The sequence below is a fragment of the Camelus bactrianus genome, chromosome 4 (assembly GCF_048773025.1).
Source record: "Camelus bactrianus isolate YW-2024 breed Bactrian camel chromosome 4, ASM4877302v1, whole genome shotgun sequence".
NCBI classification, from domain to species: Eukaryota; Metazoa; Chordata; class Mammalia; order Artiodactyla; family Camelidae; genus Camelus; species Camelus bactrianus.
In genome coordinates this window covers 89,558,350-89,577,169 of record NC_133542.1, presented here as the reverse complement: position 1 = coordinate 89,577,169, position 18,820 = coordinate 89,558,350, and the positions used below count along the sequence as shown (strand labels likewise).

The window sequence follows — 18,820 nt, the reverse complement described above, 5'->3', positions numbered from 1 at the left end:
ATTTCCTCAAAGGAATAGATCTATATCTCCAACTTCTTGAATTCTCTACCTTCAGATGCTCTGTAGGCAAATCCAATTTAACAAGTCAAAAGTCTTTTCTAAAGAATATGAAAACAAATGTATGTATGTATATGCATGACTGGGACATTTGCTGTACACCAGAAATCGACACACTGTAACCGACTGTACTTCAATTTAAATAGTTAATTAATTTTATTAAAAAGTCATTTCTGTCTCTTTCCCCGACGTTAAGTCCTCCATCAGCGCACCCTACTAGTGGCCCTCTCATTCTCACTCTCATTTAGGCTTGAGATCTTGTTTTTATCTCTGATGTCCTTGTTCTTTTGTACACGTTTGCTAGATTCCACCCTGAGAATGTTTTTTATTTCATTTTCTGAGTCCCACTGCTACCTCCCTAGTTCAGATCCTCTTTATCTCCTGTTTCTACTATTATAAAAGCTTCCTTGATATTTCCAAATTGATTCTTCTGTAATTTCCTATTATATCACTGCCATTTCAGTCTTCTTAAAGGACAGCTTTGATTGCATCGCTTCGTCCATAAACTCTTAATGGCTTTTTCCCATGCTTACCAAATTATGTATAGACTACTTAATCTGAAATTTAAGATGAAGAACAGCTATCCCCAAACAACCTTTCTGTTAACCTCATTACTGCCTATGCTCCAGGCAAAATAAAGGCACTCAGTTTCACTCCTTGCTATCTTTCTGTATCCTGAACACACTGCTTTTCCTTCTTCCCTCTTTTTTTATTTTTCTTTTTTGTTAAATGACCTCCACCCCTTAAAACTTTGTGGAAAAGTTGCCTATTCTTTAAGAACCAATTTAAAATGTTACTTTTTTCAGTAAGTAACACTTGACTTTCCTGAACAAATATACTCTCTTCCATAAAACTGTTATGGAATCCACTGTATTCTGCCTTGAATTTCAGTTATTTATGTACTGTACTCTTTTATTATTCATATTAGACTGAAAATAATTTGAAAGTAGAAATGGCATCTTACATAGCTTTCTACCCAATATTTTCACTACCTATTCTCATTTGATACCCAATTTCATGCTGTTCAATCATTTACTAACTATTTATTTTGAGCCAAGGTAATAAAACTAGGACCTGAACATAGCTCTGGTTCCGATAGCTTTACTAACACACCATAGAGAATGTCAAAAATCCCATAGAAGATGTCTAAAATATTTGATCCATTTAAATAACTTGCTTTGTTGCCATAATCACTTTTTAAGTAATATATTACTAATGGAGTTTGAAGTAATTAAAATAAATTGTCTAAGTTACCTCTTTGAAATAGTAAGATGCATTTTCTTCTGTACTCCAATAGCAATCTGAATGTATCAGTATTATTATTTATTGGAATATTTTATGAATAGTTCTTTACATTTCTGTTTTCTTCCAATTGTGGTCATATTTGCATCTCTAGTACTTAGCACAATGCCCAGCACATAATAAGCTATCAATAATTTCACTGAACATTCAGAAAAGAATCTGAGTAACGATATTTATTAAAAAGGAATGCCTGATAAATCAATCTAACAGAAGAAATCACCATCTGGTCACTGATTGTCTTTTTTTTTTTTAATTTTTTTTTTGAGGGGGGAAGTAATTAGGTTATTTAATTATTTGTTTTAATGGAGGTACTGGGATTGGACCCAGGACCTCGTGCACGCTAAGCACGTGCTCTACCACTGAGCTATGCCCTCCCCCCCGATTGTCTTTTCTATCTCTAACTAAATAAAACTTTCCCTGTTGAAACTGAGATAATGGTCTAGCAGTGACAGATTAATCCACAGGATTGGCTACATCAATCAAGAGAAAAGAATTCAGGGGGGAAACAAAGTTATGAGTGCAGTACTCCAGAGAATACCCAATGTAAAAGAGGAAAATCAATGAAGTTTTCTACGTGCCAGGTGATTTTAAGCCAATATACACACTAATAGAAAATGGCATATCTATTGAGTGTCTACCATGTACCAAGCCCTGTGCTAGATGTTAGATAATGTACAAAATGGATAGTGTACTGGTAGATAATCAAAAATAAGTGATAATATACTGAGCGTTGGTAATTCAGTTCATTAACTGCTTGGATAACTGAATTATAATTGGAACTATTCAAATTCTATTTAGCTTGTTCATATAAGACAGTATTAGAAATTTGATCTTGCTTATCACTGGGTTGAAAAATATGGTATCATGGATTACCAAATATACTGAATGAAATAATTAGGTTTTGATGGTACCTATTCTTAATCAAAGGTAAAATTAGGGAAAAACTAAAGAGGCTTTACCACTTTATCAATTAAACAAATAATTCTTTAGCATCTACTCTGTGCCAGAGAGAACTAAGTGTTATGTGTAAGTCACAATTCTTTGCAAAGTTCATGTAACTTCATGGAACAAGCCAGACATATAGGCAATGCTGACATTTTTTCTTAAAGACTGTCATGAAGTGGAGTCTTTCAGTTAATGCTGGTTTTGGAGGCAAGACGTCTATCTTTGTTATAAAACAAACAAACAAAATCCTCTGTATTTTAATGAATCGTATTTGTATTTCATTGACTACACTAAAAAAAATCCCATAAATGCTGATTATTCTAGTAATTGATTACACCAGTGAAAAATATCTCATTCATTCCTCCCTCACATCACCGCTCTTCCTACTCTGTGTGTCTCATTTCTGTCCTCAAACCAGACTGTTCTTTAAACAAATACTTCAGCCTAGATTTTGTTCGTTCTGCCTGGAATGCCTCTCAAAAAATTTACAAAAAAGGCATCCACCTTCCGAAAACTGTCTCATGCAAGTTTTCTCAATTTCCAAACAATGTGATATCACACTCTAATATGTATAGTAATTATTTTTGCTGTTGTCATTACCTATGCCCCGCCTTCTACTTCCCCTGAGCATAAGCAATCTGAGGATATCTTCTGTGTCTTGTAGGCTTTCACATGCAGAAAGTACTAGGTATTCACTAAGCTTAAATCCATTAATTGTGCTATATGCAAAAATACTTTCACACTGTTTCTGAAATTTAAAAAGTCAAACATATTAATGGAAGAGTAAATTAATTTTATTGACTGATGAAAAACTAAAGTGATAAGAAGTATGAATAGTAATAATAATCACTGAGTTCTGCTGGAATTCTATTTCTCTTCTTTTCACTTTAAGCCAAAAATTATAGACTGTTAGTGAGCTAATCATTTAAGTTTCTTCAACAAAAACTGCATAGTTTAGCAGTTGTACAGCATTAAATATACACATTTTTGCAAAACCCTGAAAGTTTTAATTTTTGTGTTGACCTCAAAGGCTAATGGAATCACCTACACTGGTCGGATTCAGAGTTTCTTTTCCCTTTTCTGCCACCCTGTAAAGAAAAATAGGGCAAATTATTAAGGAAATAACATTTTGGGGGCATTTTCTTTTAAGAATAAATGAGACCAAAGGTATTGTTTAATATGAAAAGGAAGCAGCTTTTTTTCAGTTTGTTGCAAATTTGAATGAGCATACCACTAAATTATTTTTAAATAGTGATTTTTACAAATGGTTAAAGTAAGCTGTAGAAAACAACTATCTATTTAAATTAGTCTGGACTTAGTAAGACCACCAGCGTCCTATTTTTTAGAGGTTATTTGCACTGTCCCAGATTTTAAAAAAATAAAAATTGTGATCAATACTAAATTAAAGTTTGTTTCATATGATCAGCAAATTTGGTGATTCAGTTCATTACTCTTTGGGGTAATTAAATTCAAGTTCTGTATAGTTGTGTTCATATTAGACAGCATTAGAAATCTGATTTTGTACATTAGTGGGTTGAAGAGTAGGTTATACTTTTCATACTGCTCAATGGTGTATATAAATCTGTATTTAATTTGCTCCAAATGAAACTCTATGTATGGTATTTGAGCCAAGGAAAGAAAAAAGTAGCTTAAAAGACAAAATATTTTTCATCAATTACTTTTAACATAACATTTTCTGCCTCATTCTGACTCAAAAAGTAAATACTCACTTTAAAAACATAGAAAGCACAAAGGTACAGAGAAGAAAATTTAAGCCATCCATAACTATTCTACTCTCCATTTTAACCATAAATAATAATTGGATGTATTTATAATAATTTTAGTTTTTTTCTCCATTTTTATAAACTATAGCAATGATACTCAAATTTAGTTGATCACTAGAATCACCTACGTGGTAATACTTCTTAAATTCTAATGTCTAGACTTTGTCCCAAACCTATTTATTTACGATTATTAGGAGTGGGCTGAACAATCTGCAATTCAAAAAGTTCCCAAGTGATTCTGATGACCAGCCACGTTTGGGAACTACTTGTCTGTGGAAGTGCGTTCCTTAGAGTGGTGGTTATCTAAGGGGCACGCAGAACCCAGACCCACTTAATAATGTTGGTAGCTTCTCTTGGTTTCTTTCTTTTTCTGCCTGTAACTTCCCTCTTGGTGTTCAAAAACATTTCTATATCGACCCTCTTTAAAAAAAAACCAAGTATAAGAATGCTGTTATTCACTCCTGACCAAATAAAACTTTTGCAAAGATTCATTCACAGAAAAAAAGGATGAAGAGGTTTTATAAAACTTGAGATGTATAATGACATGTACTAAAAACAAGATTTATTTCTTGATAGCAGGAAGATAAAAATAAACTTACCAAAAAACCTTCTATAAGGTAGATACCCACCATACATAAGTACCAATGTTATACAGCTTAAAACTCTTACCTTGCTTCTAAACAAGTTCAAAATAATAATAATAACAAGGATCCTTTTCAAAGACTCCCAGGCCAAGTCTTTTCCTTCCTGGGACTGATGAGATGTCAGAGCTGGACATCTTATGCTCTCTATGCTACCAGTGGTGGCTTTCAGACTTTTCTGACTATGACACCACAATAATTAACTCATTTTATATCATGACATAGACAAACATACACACGTATATACAAGTATATGTGTGTGTGTATATTCACACATATACATATACTGAAACAAAGCCCTGATATTTTTTACTGCTTCATCCAGAAAAAAATGCTGAATGCCAGCTTGTAAATGCAGAAGAAATGATAGAATTAGAAAAATCACTATTTTGCAACTACCAAAATAATAACTGATACAAATATCATCAATGGATGCTAAAATTATTAGGTAAAAAGAATAGGATATTCACACAATCTCAAAATATAACTTCACATGTTATTTATTAATTACAAAGGGGAAAAGATATATTTACAATGAAGATATCTAGGGGATATTACTGTATCAAATGATCAAACTTTTTATATAATAGGGTAAATATTATTATGTATCTTCCCTCAATATGATTTACTGGTAAATACGCCATGTCCTCTATGTGGTACCAAGGATTTTTCCAAATTACTTTTCTGAATTCCTGTATATACCAATATCTAGAATAAATTTAACATTTCCTAAAATGTAAACTATATGACACATAATAACAAAATTATTCGTATGTTTGGTGAATAAATTTTGGCCTAAGAATAAAATAGCACATTTATTCTCACATATATAAATATGTGTCTATTCCCAATGTATTATTTGTGATAAAACCACTTTCAAAATTATAAAAGCATACCTGATATTTGGCTAATTCTGCTTGTAATACTTTCACTTTAGATCTTTCTTGTTCTAATGCAGCATGAAGGGAAGTCACCTATAACCAAATATTCAATTAAAAAAAACCTTTTTTGGTAAATGCTCTCAATTCTAAACACTTATTCACAATGATGATTTTTGCCTACTAAATGAATAAGAATCAGAGGAGAATTCCTCTCCCCACACGATTTCAATCAGGCATTTTACTCAGCTGTATGTTAAGGATAGATAGGACAAGCTTGCTGTTCTAAAACAAGACCACAGAATAAGGATGGAAGGGGAGAAGAAGTCCATGAGCAAGATACGTTCCAGCTGTCCGTTGTATCTCCATGTTCATAGTCCACATCAGCTAACATGCACCCTTATCGTCCCCCATTCTTTAGGACATACATACCACTCTTAGCACAGTAAATAGAATCTTCATTCATTTGCTATTATGTAATAATAACGAAGTATAGTTTAAAACAATTTTTCTGTATTGATGGGCTCTGTTTTTGTTTAGTCAAGTTTCATAATTCAGGACTAAAGAATAGCTTAAGAAAATCAGTCCTATATATAGTCTTCCTTACCTGTACAGTTAGCTCATTCTTGATACTTTGTGATTCATCAACTTGCAGAAGAATTTCTGCTTTATCTTTCACTGACAAAAAAGGAAAAACAGCAGTATAGTCTTTTCAGTCACACAGATCCTTTAAGAATACTTCTGGTGAACCGAGACAGCAGTGCAGTCAGGCAAAGATTAACTGTTCTCATACTTAATGAATTTATTTCTTGACCCTATATATAGCTCTTCATTTTCACTGGTAAATTCTGATCATTATTATCACCACAGCAGTTTTTATTAGAAATTTTACATTTTCTGTAATGTTAAAATATTAATTGCACAGATATGACGAAAGATAAATTTTTCCATCTATACTAAAAAGGACAAGGACACAAGAAAACGAAAGATTGCACGTAGAGTTGAGGAAAAGCTTTAAATACCTTGATTAATCTTAAAGCAGGATTTTTAAAACAATGTAGAATGTTTTTATTTTGTTTTGTTTTGTCAAGGTGTACATACTCTAAGGCCCACAAAAATTATTTTTATTTGACTTTTCATACCACTAAAGCACTGTCAAATGTAGGTCATATTCATATGACATCTGTGGTCTCTTAGAACTATTCATTTGTGTAGAGATTTTTCCCTCTTTGGGGAAGCAAGAGATCTGTATTTTGGCTTCTATGTTTCCTAAGCTTTAAAAATTTCCACATGGCTGATTTACTTAACCTATAGTAAAAGCTAATGCATGAGAAATTTGATCCTCAACTTTGAAAACAATCTAGCAAAGACTGAAGAGATAAAACTAATAAAATTAGTATAGGAGGAAATGTTCAAATATATAAGAGTACTGATATCACCACAGCTCTACCAACATAACACTGTCATTCACCCTTACTTTTCATAGTTTAATATGATATGAACTAAGGTGAGACTCTGTCAGGAAACAAATCACAATCTCTCAAGAATTAACTTGGGAACTTTTACAAATTATACTTTCTACTCTTGCATCCTCAGAATTAAACCCACTCACTGAGAACTACTGATTTTTAACAATTATGTAATATTTCAATTACAGTCAGTTTTCCTATAGTGCTGTTTTGTGTTTCGAGATTAATACATCAGGGAACAACTTGAACGCAACATGAATTGTGTACTTGCTTAAGCACAATTTCGTGAACACAGAAACCTGCACCCACGCACACACCTCAGATATCTGCCGGCTATTTCAGTTCACTGTGTCATGAACCACACCAACCTTCCATCCTTCCTTGACTTAGCAGTAACACACACAAGCTGCAACCCCTCTGAAACCTCCTTCTACAGCAAACTTTACGTTGTCTTCAAAGTGCCATTATTATTATAGTATTTATGTGTTTAACTATTTTAACATCTATAAAACTGTTACTGTTTTTATTAGGCTCCCATCTTTTTTTAATGTGTCACTGACGAAATTTTTGAGTGTTGTATGCGCCTAACTCCATTTTCCCTATAAACTTTGTGATTTAATTGTCTAACTTTGTAGAGGTTAATGATTTATAGGAACACGTATTGCATTATAACAGATTGACTGTATTTACATTTATATTATAAATGCTAGAGTTTGTACACTCTAATATACTGTACTTTTCATGTAATGATCCTATATAAAATTCTTCTACTTGGATTATTTATAGTATGGCATATGGACACTAATGTTATTTATTGGTAGCCATTTTTAATCTGTTTTTGAGAGTAAGCTTTTATCAGTTAACTTTTTCACTTTTCACAAATGTTTCCTTAAGGAATATTACTTTATTTTTACATATTTAAAAAAATCACACATCCAATATACAATGATACCCTTAATTTCTCCAATTAAAACTATACCTTGTAAACAATCATTTTCTTTTCATAATTTTATTCATTAAATGATCCACATGGAGCTCAGTGACATGTACAGATCTAAATTAATCTCAGGGTACTGATATCTAATTATTCAAATAATGCCTTTTCCCATTATTATTTAACTTCTATGTTATCACAGTTAAGCTGTATAATAGTTAAGTTACAGTTATAACTATATAACTATTTTACTCATATTATTTTGATAACTGTTATTTAATAGTTTAAATTTTGGCTGGACAGTTCCACTCCCAGTATCTTCATATTTGAAACAATTTTTGTTATTTTATTTACTTACCCTTTAAGGTAAGCTTCATAATTTCTTAGGTGCTATACAGAACTCACAGGAGCTATATTTGGCATTTCTTAACATTTGTTAACAAGGGAAATTGTTTATTACACTTACTTTTGTCTATTCAGAAGATTTTCTCATTTATTCATGTCTTTCTCTATGCCTCTTTTATGGTTCATAATTTTCTTTTGTAATTTAATACACACTTCCCTTTCTGTTATGAATGAAAAATGTTCACAGAGCTTTCAACGTTACTGTCACCAGGTACACATATTCAGGAATGCAACTGACTTAGGGGGTTTTCATATAACATCAGCTTTTTTAATCTTATTATCTCTAATCGTTTTGTGTTGATTTCCTTGGCTTCCTGCTGGTGACACAGCACCAGAAGTTTAGAGTGGCTGCAAAAGTATGAAGAGTTGGGGTGGGGGGAGGGGGGAAGAAGGAAACCTAGGCTTTCTCTCTAATAATTAATAAGCAGAATCTTAAACAAATGTTATTCTTGTTTTCTCTCTAAATGCAATCCAATAATTCATAAGAAGTGAAACTTCAAGAGTTTCTTACCTGAATAGTTGTAAACTTGTGTAATACTAAGGTGCTGTAAGAGAGACTTGTAATAATAAAATTATCAGCAACAATCCAGTTTGTATCACTTGGGAAACCTTTTTATTTTACTGATTTCATAAATCACGTATCTTGAAAAGCTGTCTTCAAATATTTTTAAGATTAACTTTTAATTCTAAAAACAGAAATCACTTACTTTCACCTTCCTGAAGCATTTTCAGTAACTGTGCATTTCTTGCCTTTACTTCTTTATACTTTGCCTAATAGTCAAAGAAAAAGAGATTTAATTTTTAAAAAGTAAATGATATAATTAATGATTTACTATAAATTTATCAAACTCTGAATTCTGGGCTTGCTCAATTGTTTCTGAAAGAAACAAGATGAAGGAAAATGTACTCAGAACTGTCTACTACTTAATTAAACTCCTGGTATAATAATATAAATTAATATAAATGACTGAAGAAGAGTAGAATAAAAGTAGAGAAAACTGAGAATACTACTAAATTTTCTGAAGAATTTCTTTTCTTCCTCAAATAAAATCCTTGTACATTCAAAATACTTAGATAAAAACAACAAAAAAAACTGACTCACAGCCCTATACCAGTACTATACTAGAACTCTAAGTACCTGTTCTATATCTGCCACTGTCCAATATGTGGCTACTTAATGGAAATACGGCCAGTATGATTTTAATTTTATTTAGTTTTATTTAAAAAGTTTTAAATTTTATTTAATTTTTATTTATAAAAATTTTAAAATTCACTTTTATTTACTTAAAAACCCATGTGATATATTAATTTTATACCACATGTAGTGGTTACTGTACAGCACAGTTCTATAGTCTCAGTTAAGGCTTTACTAATCTCTTGTGATCTCATTAACTAAATATTGTTAAAATAATTTTTGGCTGACATGAATTAGTAATTTATGGAAATATCCTTCAATTATTTTTCAACTTTATTTCCAAATGGCTTAGCTTTTCTTCAAAGTATATAAATGACACAGTTATATTATAAACAATTTAGGAATTATGTTCCCACATTAACATCCATATTTTGAATAATTTTCCCCCTATACTACCCTTATTCAACATATCTTATAATACATACTGAATTTATAAATATTTAATACATTAAAGGAAACAATACATTTAATAATTATAGAAATACAAGAGGTCAGAGAAAGCAAACAGATCAATATAAAAAACTTGTCATCCTTTCTCTCAACATGTACGCAGATACAGAAAGAAGTTACCAGATTCAAAGATCTTTGTAAAACAAATTTAATGTATCTTAAATTAAGTCCATTAGATGACTTTTACTAAATACTCCAGTAACTTGCTTAGGATAAATCAATAATGGTACTGAGTGATACTGCAAACAATTCACTGAACAGAAGAAGCAAGCACCATCATAAACATAAAGGGAGTAAGACTTTTGAGAAGCTTAGAAATGAAGGAAGGAGCTAAATCAGATGGAAACATAAAAATATGAAGGGGAAAACCATATAAAGTCAACTACAACTATATTCACTATGAATATAGAAATATATCTACTGGGAATATGAAACTTTATCTTATTACGAGATTCTCACTCTCAGGGCTTCAATCAATGTTAATATCAAATTCTATCTCGAGCTCAAGCCCTTTGTCCAAGGTCCAGGTCAGTGTACATGGAGGCACTTCTTTAGCTGGTCTTCAAGGTCTAAAGCAAGCTCATAAAGCAAAGATTGCAAATGAGCAAAATTAACTGTGAAAATTCTTCATGTTGTCCATAAAAAGATCATACAGTTTTGTATATGCAATCCCGAGTAGTAAATACATCTATAAAAGCATAAAAGTATAAAATCCTAGTACTGTGCAATTTATAATAGTTTATGAAATAAACAGTGCCCTCTTTAGTATTTTTAACTTCATGAAAAAGAGAACACTTAAAGTTAAATGCATGTACATTTAACTCCACTGTGATTCCACTGTGTCCAATACAGATGTCCAACATCCTGAACACCTATGCCTGTGACCACAGCCATTTCAAACTCAACATGTCCAAAATGGAATCTATTAGTTCCCATTCCCCAGAGCAGTTCAAAATGTGTTCTTCCTCTTACACTCAATACCTGTTCATTGTACTACCAGACTGTCTTCACTCCAGGCCTCAGCTATGTGCATTACCTTCCACAAAACAATTCTTATGCCACTTCCCTTCTAAAACCTTAACTACCCTCCTCCTTGTCTAAAATACAAATGCCTTCAAACTCTGACCCCAACTAACATCTCCAATCTCATCTTCTACAACTTCCCATTTCTCTAAATGTCAGTAGCCATGTATTTCCTACCATTTCCATGCCTTTGTATGCACTGTTCTATCTGGAAAAACTGTCTCATTTTGTGAAATCCTTACCAATTTTCAATAGCACCAATGGATTCATTCCTGTTCCGGGCTTCTGGAGCACTCTGTCAAATCTCAGTCACAAATTCTACATTGTAATTGACAAAATACTGTAAATTGGCTATATATCTCAATAAAAATAAATAAATAATAAAAAAGCAAATTCTACATTGTACTGCAATTATTTACATGTTTATCTTCTCCATTAGACTATGAACTTCTTACTAACTTATCTTTGTATTCGCTGTGCCTAACACATGGTAAGTGCTCAACAAAAGCAAAGGAAAAATATAAATGACAAAGAAAAAGCTAAGGGAGAAGTGGGTGCCGTTCAAAAAGGTTTTTGCAGGGATGGCTCCTAAAGGGATGAGTAGAAGAGGAAGGGAAACCATCAGGGTTGGAACTTGCTTTATTTATTTCACTATTACATATACAGGCACAGAAAAAGCACCTGGCATATTATAGGCATTCAATAAATAATTGTTGAATGAATAAATATGAGGTCAAAAAAGAATGATACTTGAGATGAATAAGGTATTTTTTTTAAAGCCTAAGGAAGGAAGAGAGTAATCGGTCTGTGGTTAAAATAAATTATATAAATAACTAGTGTTGGTTAGGATGTGAAGAAACTGGTACCCTTGTGCACTGCTGGTGGAAATTTAACATGGTGCAGATGCTATGGAAAACAGTTTAGTGGTTCCTTAAAAAGTTAAACATGAAATTACCATATGACCTAGCAATTCCACTCTTAGGTATATACCAAAAGAATTGAAAGCAGGATCTCAGATACTTGTACACCAATGTTCATAGCAGTGTTATTCATAATAGCCAAAAGGTGGAAACAATGCAAGTGCCCATCAACAGATGAATAAACAAAAAAAATGTGGTATATACATACAGTGCAGTTATTATTCGGCCATAAAAAGGAAAGAAGTTCAGATACATGCTAAAACACAGATAGATATACATGTTGAAAACATTTTTCCAAGTGAAATACGCTAGACACAAAAGGACAAATATCATGACTCCACTTCTATGAAGTACCTAGAATAAGCAAATTCAATGAGAATTAGAGGTTACCAAGGACTGCAGTGGAAAGGCAAATAGGGAGTTTAATGGGTACAGAGTTTCTATTTGAGATGATGGAAAAGTTCTAGAAATAGATCATGGTGATGGTTACACGTGAGGAGGAAAAACGTTGCCTGCCATATTGGTAAACAAAGGATGTTGCAGCCATCAAGTCAGCAGCCACTGCAGCTGCCCCAACTGTGCACCCTGAGGGGATTCAAGATGGGGAAAAGCAGGACATTGGCCCTAGTTAAGATGCATATCAAAGGAACAATTTCAATGGACCCATCGTCTTGCAACTTCCCATACACAGAAAAGTGCTAAACTTATTGAGATATCTGATTTTCTTTAATTAACAGTAATCTTCTGATGTTCCAATTACCTAATTTTTGTTGCAAAACTACTATATATCCTGGCTCCTCCCTTACCTCTTCAGAGCAGTCCCTCAGAGTGATCTGAGAGGCTGTCTTCCGGGCTTAAAGTCCTCAGAGAATCCACCAAGTAAAAACATAATTCTCAACTTTTAGGTTGTGCATATTTTTTTGGCCGACATCCAATACTGAGAAGGTACTTAATGCCACTGAATTGTATGGTTAAAATTGGCAACTTTAATGTTATATATATTTTACCATGGTAAAAATATACTATCATTCAGATTATGTCTCATTAATGAGTTAAAAAACCTAAACAGCAGAAATATTGTTTCTATCATTCAAATATTAAACATATTCACATATAAGAAAAACAGAAAATGTACAAATTTATAGAATTATTTTAGCTTACAACAGTAAATATATACAAACCTCCCACTGAGTAATCACATTTTTCAGCTTCTGGATCTCAGCATCTTTCCTTTCAAGTTCCAACTTTAGTCTTTCAATTCTTCCATCTTTTAAAACTACGTCCTGAAGAGGGAAAACATTATTTTAGAATGAAGATAGTTGGGCCAATTCTGGTTTACAATATCCTTTTTGAAAAGTTTAAGAGGAAAAAATCCCAATTTTAATTCATCTCCTAAAGCAACCTTAAAGTTGTTGAATACATTTCCACTTGTACTCAGTTATATAATTATAATTATGTACAGTACAAGCAATAAAATATTTATGACTAATCTCAAACTACAAACATAACCAAGAACAATACCAGGACTTTGAAATGATATTTCCATCCTGGAATAAACATACTAAAAGTGGTCTGTAACAAGTTGTTATTAGTCTATCTTAAAAACCTGAAACAATTGAAAACTTATGAGAAAAACACACACAAGAAAATACCAAATCCCCAAATAGCTTTTCTCTAGATCAGCAATTAACAGAGAGAGGATATAACTAGGAAAAAACATTTCTCCCAACATTAATTTTAAAAAAATCTCCAAGAATAAAATTCAGTAATTTTCAGGATTAATAAATTACAAAATATTGAAAAGGAAAGAACAAAGCATGTCTGTAGACAGGAAAACTAAATATTACTAAATATTAATTTGTATATTCAATAAAATTTCAATAGAAATTCCACTATGGTTTTGTTCAGTGGAACTTAGCAAGACAGTCAAAACTTCATCTGGGAGGATACAGGAAAGAAACAAAAAGTTAATGCAGTAGGATTTGCCTATCAAATAATTATACACTATACAGCAAAAATAAATAGCATGGTCACGGTACCTAGGTTGACAGAGCAATGGGCAAGAAAAGAAAGTCCAGAAAGAGATTTAAGATATAAAAATTTATTATAATATAACCAACTATGGTATTTTAAAGAAGTGAAAAAAAGCTGAATTACAGAATAATGGTAGGTTATGAGACAAATGGGTAACTGGGAAAAATCAAGTTAAATCCCTGGCATCTTGCACCATATAACAAAATAAATAAATTTAAATATAAAAAGAATCACTCAAAGTTATACTTTTGATAAGAGTATAAACTGGTTCTATTTATCTTAATGAATAATGTGGCAACATTGTTTTATTCCAAAAAATACTCACTCAGCACCTATCTGCTAGGTGCTGGGTGTACTAAGGTGAACCAAACTGAAAAGATTCTTGCCTTCATGGGACTTGTCTGGTAGAGGAGGCAGGCGTTACATTAAGAAATGCTGCAATTAGAAACCGAGGTTGAAGCAACGAAGGAAAGAAACATAGTGCTATAAAGGGAATAATGTAGATTATTCCCTGGTGGATCAGGGAAGCTCTCTGCAGTAGTAACACTTAAAATGAAACTCGAGTGGTTGGGTAGAAGCTGACTAAGTAAAAAGTGGAGGGAAGTAAGAGCTTTCCAGGTGAAAGAACAGTATGTACAAAGGCCTGGAGGCAGGAAAAGAGCCTAGAGAATTTGAAGGCAAGTAAAGAGGCAAGTGAAGTGCAGTTGGAGCTTAGTGAAGAAGACAGTATAAGTTAGTTTAGGAAAAGTTAAGTAGAAGCCTGATCATGGAGGGCCATGCAGGCCATAAGAATGGTCTGTATATAAGTCTGAGTAAAACAGAAATCAGTGAAGGATTTTGAGCAGGATATTTGTTAGGTTTATGTTTTTGAGAGAATCACTGTTGCTGCTGTGTGGAAAATGCACTTGATCTTAGCCAAAAGCCCAAGAAGTGATGGAAAATGGATTAGAGTGAGGTAAAACAGGTAGAAAGATCCTTTAGATTTCTACTGCAAGCCCAGCTCAAAGAAGATTATGCATTGGATTAGGGTGAAAGTAGTTTAAATGGAGAGAAGTGTATCATAAATTATTTGGAGGCAGAATCAACAGCATTTGAGGTTCAATGTGACACGTGAGGAAGACAGACACTTCAATCCAAGTTTCTAGTTTAAGGAATAAGGTTGGTGGATCAAAAATAAAAATATACATACTATTAGACCCAGGAACCTCACTTTTAGGAATTTATCTTAAATATACAAGTGAGAGGGGGAATATGTATAAAGTGTTCACTGCAGATTTATTACAACAAAAAAATGGACATCAATTTAAATGTCCACCAGTAGGATGCAGGCTCAATACCTGATAAATTTACAAAGCTGGAAACTCTGAAATCACTAAAAATGATGATGCAGACCATAAAATATATCTGCATGATGCCAAAATTGTGATACTATATGCAAAGAAAAAATTCTGGAAGGATATACGCCAAAATTTTAGTAACTCTCTTAGAATGTGAGATTATGGAAGATTTTTACTTTTTTGTTTAAAAATTGTCTTTCATCAAAATTGTTTTATACTGAGTTTATAATCACTGAATAACATAAAACACTAACACTATTTTAATTTTTAAAAATGAAACCACTTAAGTATTAAAGTAAAATCTACATAATATGAATAGCCATTATCCTTAAATAGGAAAGCCCTTCTGAACACAATACCAAAGGGAAAAAACAAAAAAGAAAAGATTGTTAGATATAACTTGACAAAGAATCTCCAAAAATACTGAAACAAAATCAAAAGGTAAATCAAAAACTGGAAAAAATAGTTGCAACTCATATGACAGGCATATGACCAACAGAAATGAGAAAGTGTATAATCTCAGTAGTAAGCAAAGAAATGTATCAAACTGGTATATTCAATTTTTTCTCAGTGTGGGTAACTGAAAGCAATTTAGCTATAAACATAATTATTTAATGAACGTATTACAGCTGACTCTTGAACAACAAGGAGGTCAGGAATGCCAACCTTCTGTGAAATCCAAAGTCCATTTGTAACTTACAGTTGACCCTCTATATATGTGGTTCCTTCCTCATCCACAGATTCAACCAACATTGACTGGGAAAATCCGTGTAAAGTAAACCCAAGCAGCTCAAACCTGTATTGCTCAAGGGTCAACAGTATTACTTTATGTATCTGAAACGCTCACCATCTCTGTATTTCACTGAAAAGTGGTCCATATAAGTTTCCACATTATTGGGGGGAAAAGTATATACCCATACAAAAGTAGGACCACGTAAAGTATCAATAGTAGTTTTCTACAGGTGAATGAGATTAGGGTCAATTTTTTCCCACTGTATCTGCAAATTGGGGATAATAAGATATGTACCAACTTCATAGTTAACTGTGAGAACTAAATGAAATAATTATTTTAGTACTTAATATCTGGCAAATATATACTAAGGCCCCAAATATTTATTTTTGCCATTATTGTTTCTTCATTTCTAATCAGTGGTTTCCAAATTTTCTACATCACTTTTTATAACAGAAAATCATAGTTTTAATGTACACCCATTTTTTGTAAAGTCTTGTATTTTATTAAATTTTATATTATCTTTTAAGTAGAAGATGTTACACTAAAATGAAGATAAAAGGGTGTATATGTGTATAAGTCTATGTCCACAAGGGATTTGTAATCTATCAAGAATGATAATAAAAATGTGCTATGTGAAAATGTGCCATAAAAAAAGCCAAAATTCTGTGGGTTATAGAAGAATAAGGGAAGCTGAAGATTTGTTAAGTTGCAGAGGCCCTCCCACAGAAGTGAGAGTTCTAAGCCCCATGTCAGGCTCCCCAGCCTGGGGCTCTGGCTTGGGAGGAGGAGGAGACTCCAGGACATCTGGTTTTGAAGGCCAGCAGGGCTTAGCTCCAGGAGCCCCAAGGGACTAGGGGAAACGGACTTTACTCTCTTGGGAAGCATACAGACAGAAACTCACATGTGCCAGGTCCAAGGGCAGAGGCAGTGATTTCATAGGAACCTGGGCCAGGTCTGCCTGCTGGATTTAGAAGGTCTCCTGGGGATGTTGGGGATGGCTGCGGCTCATCCAGGGGACATAAAAGCTGGTGGCAGACATTCCGGGAGTGTTAATCTATATTAGTTTTCCTGGAGGCTGGTATCTTGATTGGATCATTAGCACCAAGACCTAGCCCCACCCAACAGCCTGTAGGGAATCCTCAGGCCAAACAACATATGGGGTGGAGGAACACAGTCCCACCCATCAGAAGACCTCCTGAGCCACAAATGCCTCTAGACACGGCCCTACCCACCAGAGGTCCAGGACTAAGCTGCACCCAACAGTGGGCAGGCACTGGCTCCTCCTGCCAGGAAGCCTACATAAGCCTCTAGTTCAGCTTTATCCACCAGGGGCTGATACCAGAAATAAGAAAACAACAATCCCAAAGCCTGTGGAAGGAATCCACAAACACAGGCCAGAATCTACACTGGGACTGGCTGGGCCATGGTTCTTGGGTGACAAGAGCAGTGTACTGCCCTGGGAAGCATAGGATGTCTTCCACAGAGGGCCACCTCTCCAAGGTTGAGAAACTAACTAACCTGCCTAAAAATACAAATAGAAAGATAGACAATATGAGGCGGCAGAGGAATTATCTCCAAGGCCAAGGCACAAGATAAAATCCTAGAAGAAATTAGTGATGAGAAGATAGGCAATTTAACTGAGAAAGAGTTTAAAGTAATGATGGCGAAGATGCTCAGAAAACTCGAGGAGTATAGATACACAAAGTGAAGTTTTTAGCAAAGAGTTGGAAAATATAAAGAATACCCAAACAGAGCTGAAGAATAAAATCACTAAAATGAATAACATACTAGAAGGAACGAAAGATAGACTAAACAAGGCAGAAGAACGGATCAATGAGCTAGAAGACAGATTAGTGGAAATCACTACTGCAGAACAGAAAAAAGAATGAAAAGAAATGAGGATAGCTTAAGAGAACTCTGGGACAACATGAAGTACACTAATATTTGCATTACAGGGGTCCCAGAAAGAGAAGAGAGGAAGAACCTGAGAAGATGTTTGGAGAGATAATAACTGAAAACTTCCCCAACTTGGGAAAGGAAACAGTCATACAAGTCTAGGAAGCGCAGAGTTCCACACAGGATCAACCCAAAGATGAGCACACCAAGGCACATAATCATCAAATTGACAAAAATTAAGGATAAGGAGAAAATATTAAAATTAGCAAGAGAAAAGCAACAAATAACAAACAAGGGAACTCCCATAAGGTTATCAGCTGATTTTTCAGCAGAAACTCTACAGGCCAGAAGGGGGTGGCATGATATATTTAAAGTGATGCAATGGGGAAACTTACAACCAAGAATACTCTATTCAGCAAGGCTATTGTTCAGACTTGATGGAGAAATCAAAAGCTTCACAGATAAACAAAAGCTAAAAGAATTCAGCATCACCAAATCAGCTTTACAACAAGTTAAAGGAACTTCTCTAGTCATGAAAACTGTAAGACAACAAAAAGAATAAAGAAAGAAAAATAGAACTAAATAGAACAGAAGATTGCTTAGGCAGTTTGGGGTCTTTTATGGTTCCATGTAAATTTTGGAGTTGTTGTTCTAGTTCTGTGAAGAATGTCGCATTTTGACAGGGGTTGCACTGGATCTGTAGATTGCTTTGCATAGTACGGCCATTTTGATAATGTTGATTCTTCTAATTCAAGAGCACAAGATATCTTTCCATTTCTCTGTATCATCTTCAATTTCCTTCATCAATGTTTTACAG

General features: G+C 33.5%; 1 protein-coding gene across 17 annotated transcripts in view; it reads right to left on the bottom strand.

Moving 5' to 3' along the window:
* Positions 1-3,076: 3,076 nt before the first annotated feature.
* The window catches only part of LOC105078782 (G kinase-anchoring protein 1), a 134,706-nt gene continuing 118,962 nt past the window's right edge, over positions 3,077-18,820 (bottom strand). For all 17 annotated transcript variants that reach the window (XM_074363103.1, XM_074363108.1, XM_074363106.1 and 14 more), the window contains 5 exons: positions 13,185-13,286; positions 9,123-9,186; positions 6,215-6,285; positions 5,626-5,703; positions 3,077-3,392 (listed from right to left, as the gene is read on the bottom strand). In XM_074363103.1, coding sequence (XP_074219204.1) covers positions 3,345-3,392; positions 5,626-5,703; positions 6,215-6,285; positions 9,123-9,186; positions 13,185-13,286 — 363 coding nt within the window. In that variant the 3' untranslated portion in view covers positions 3,077-3,344. The remainder of the gene's footprint in view (positions 3,393-5,625; positions 5,704-6,214; positions 6,286-9,122; positions 9,187-13,184; positions 13,287-18,820) is intronic.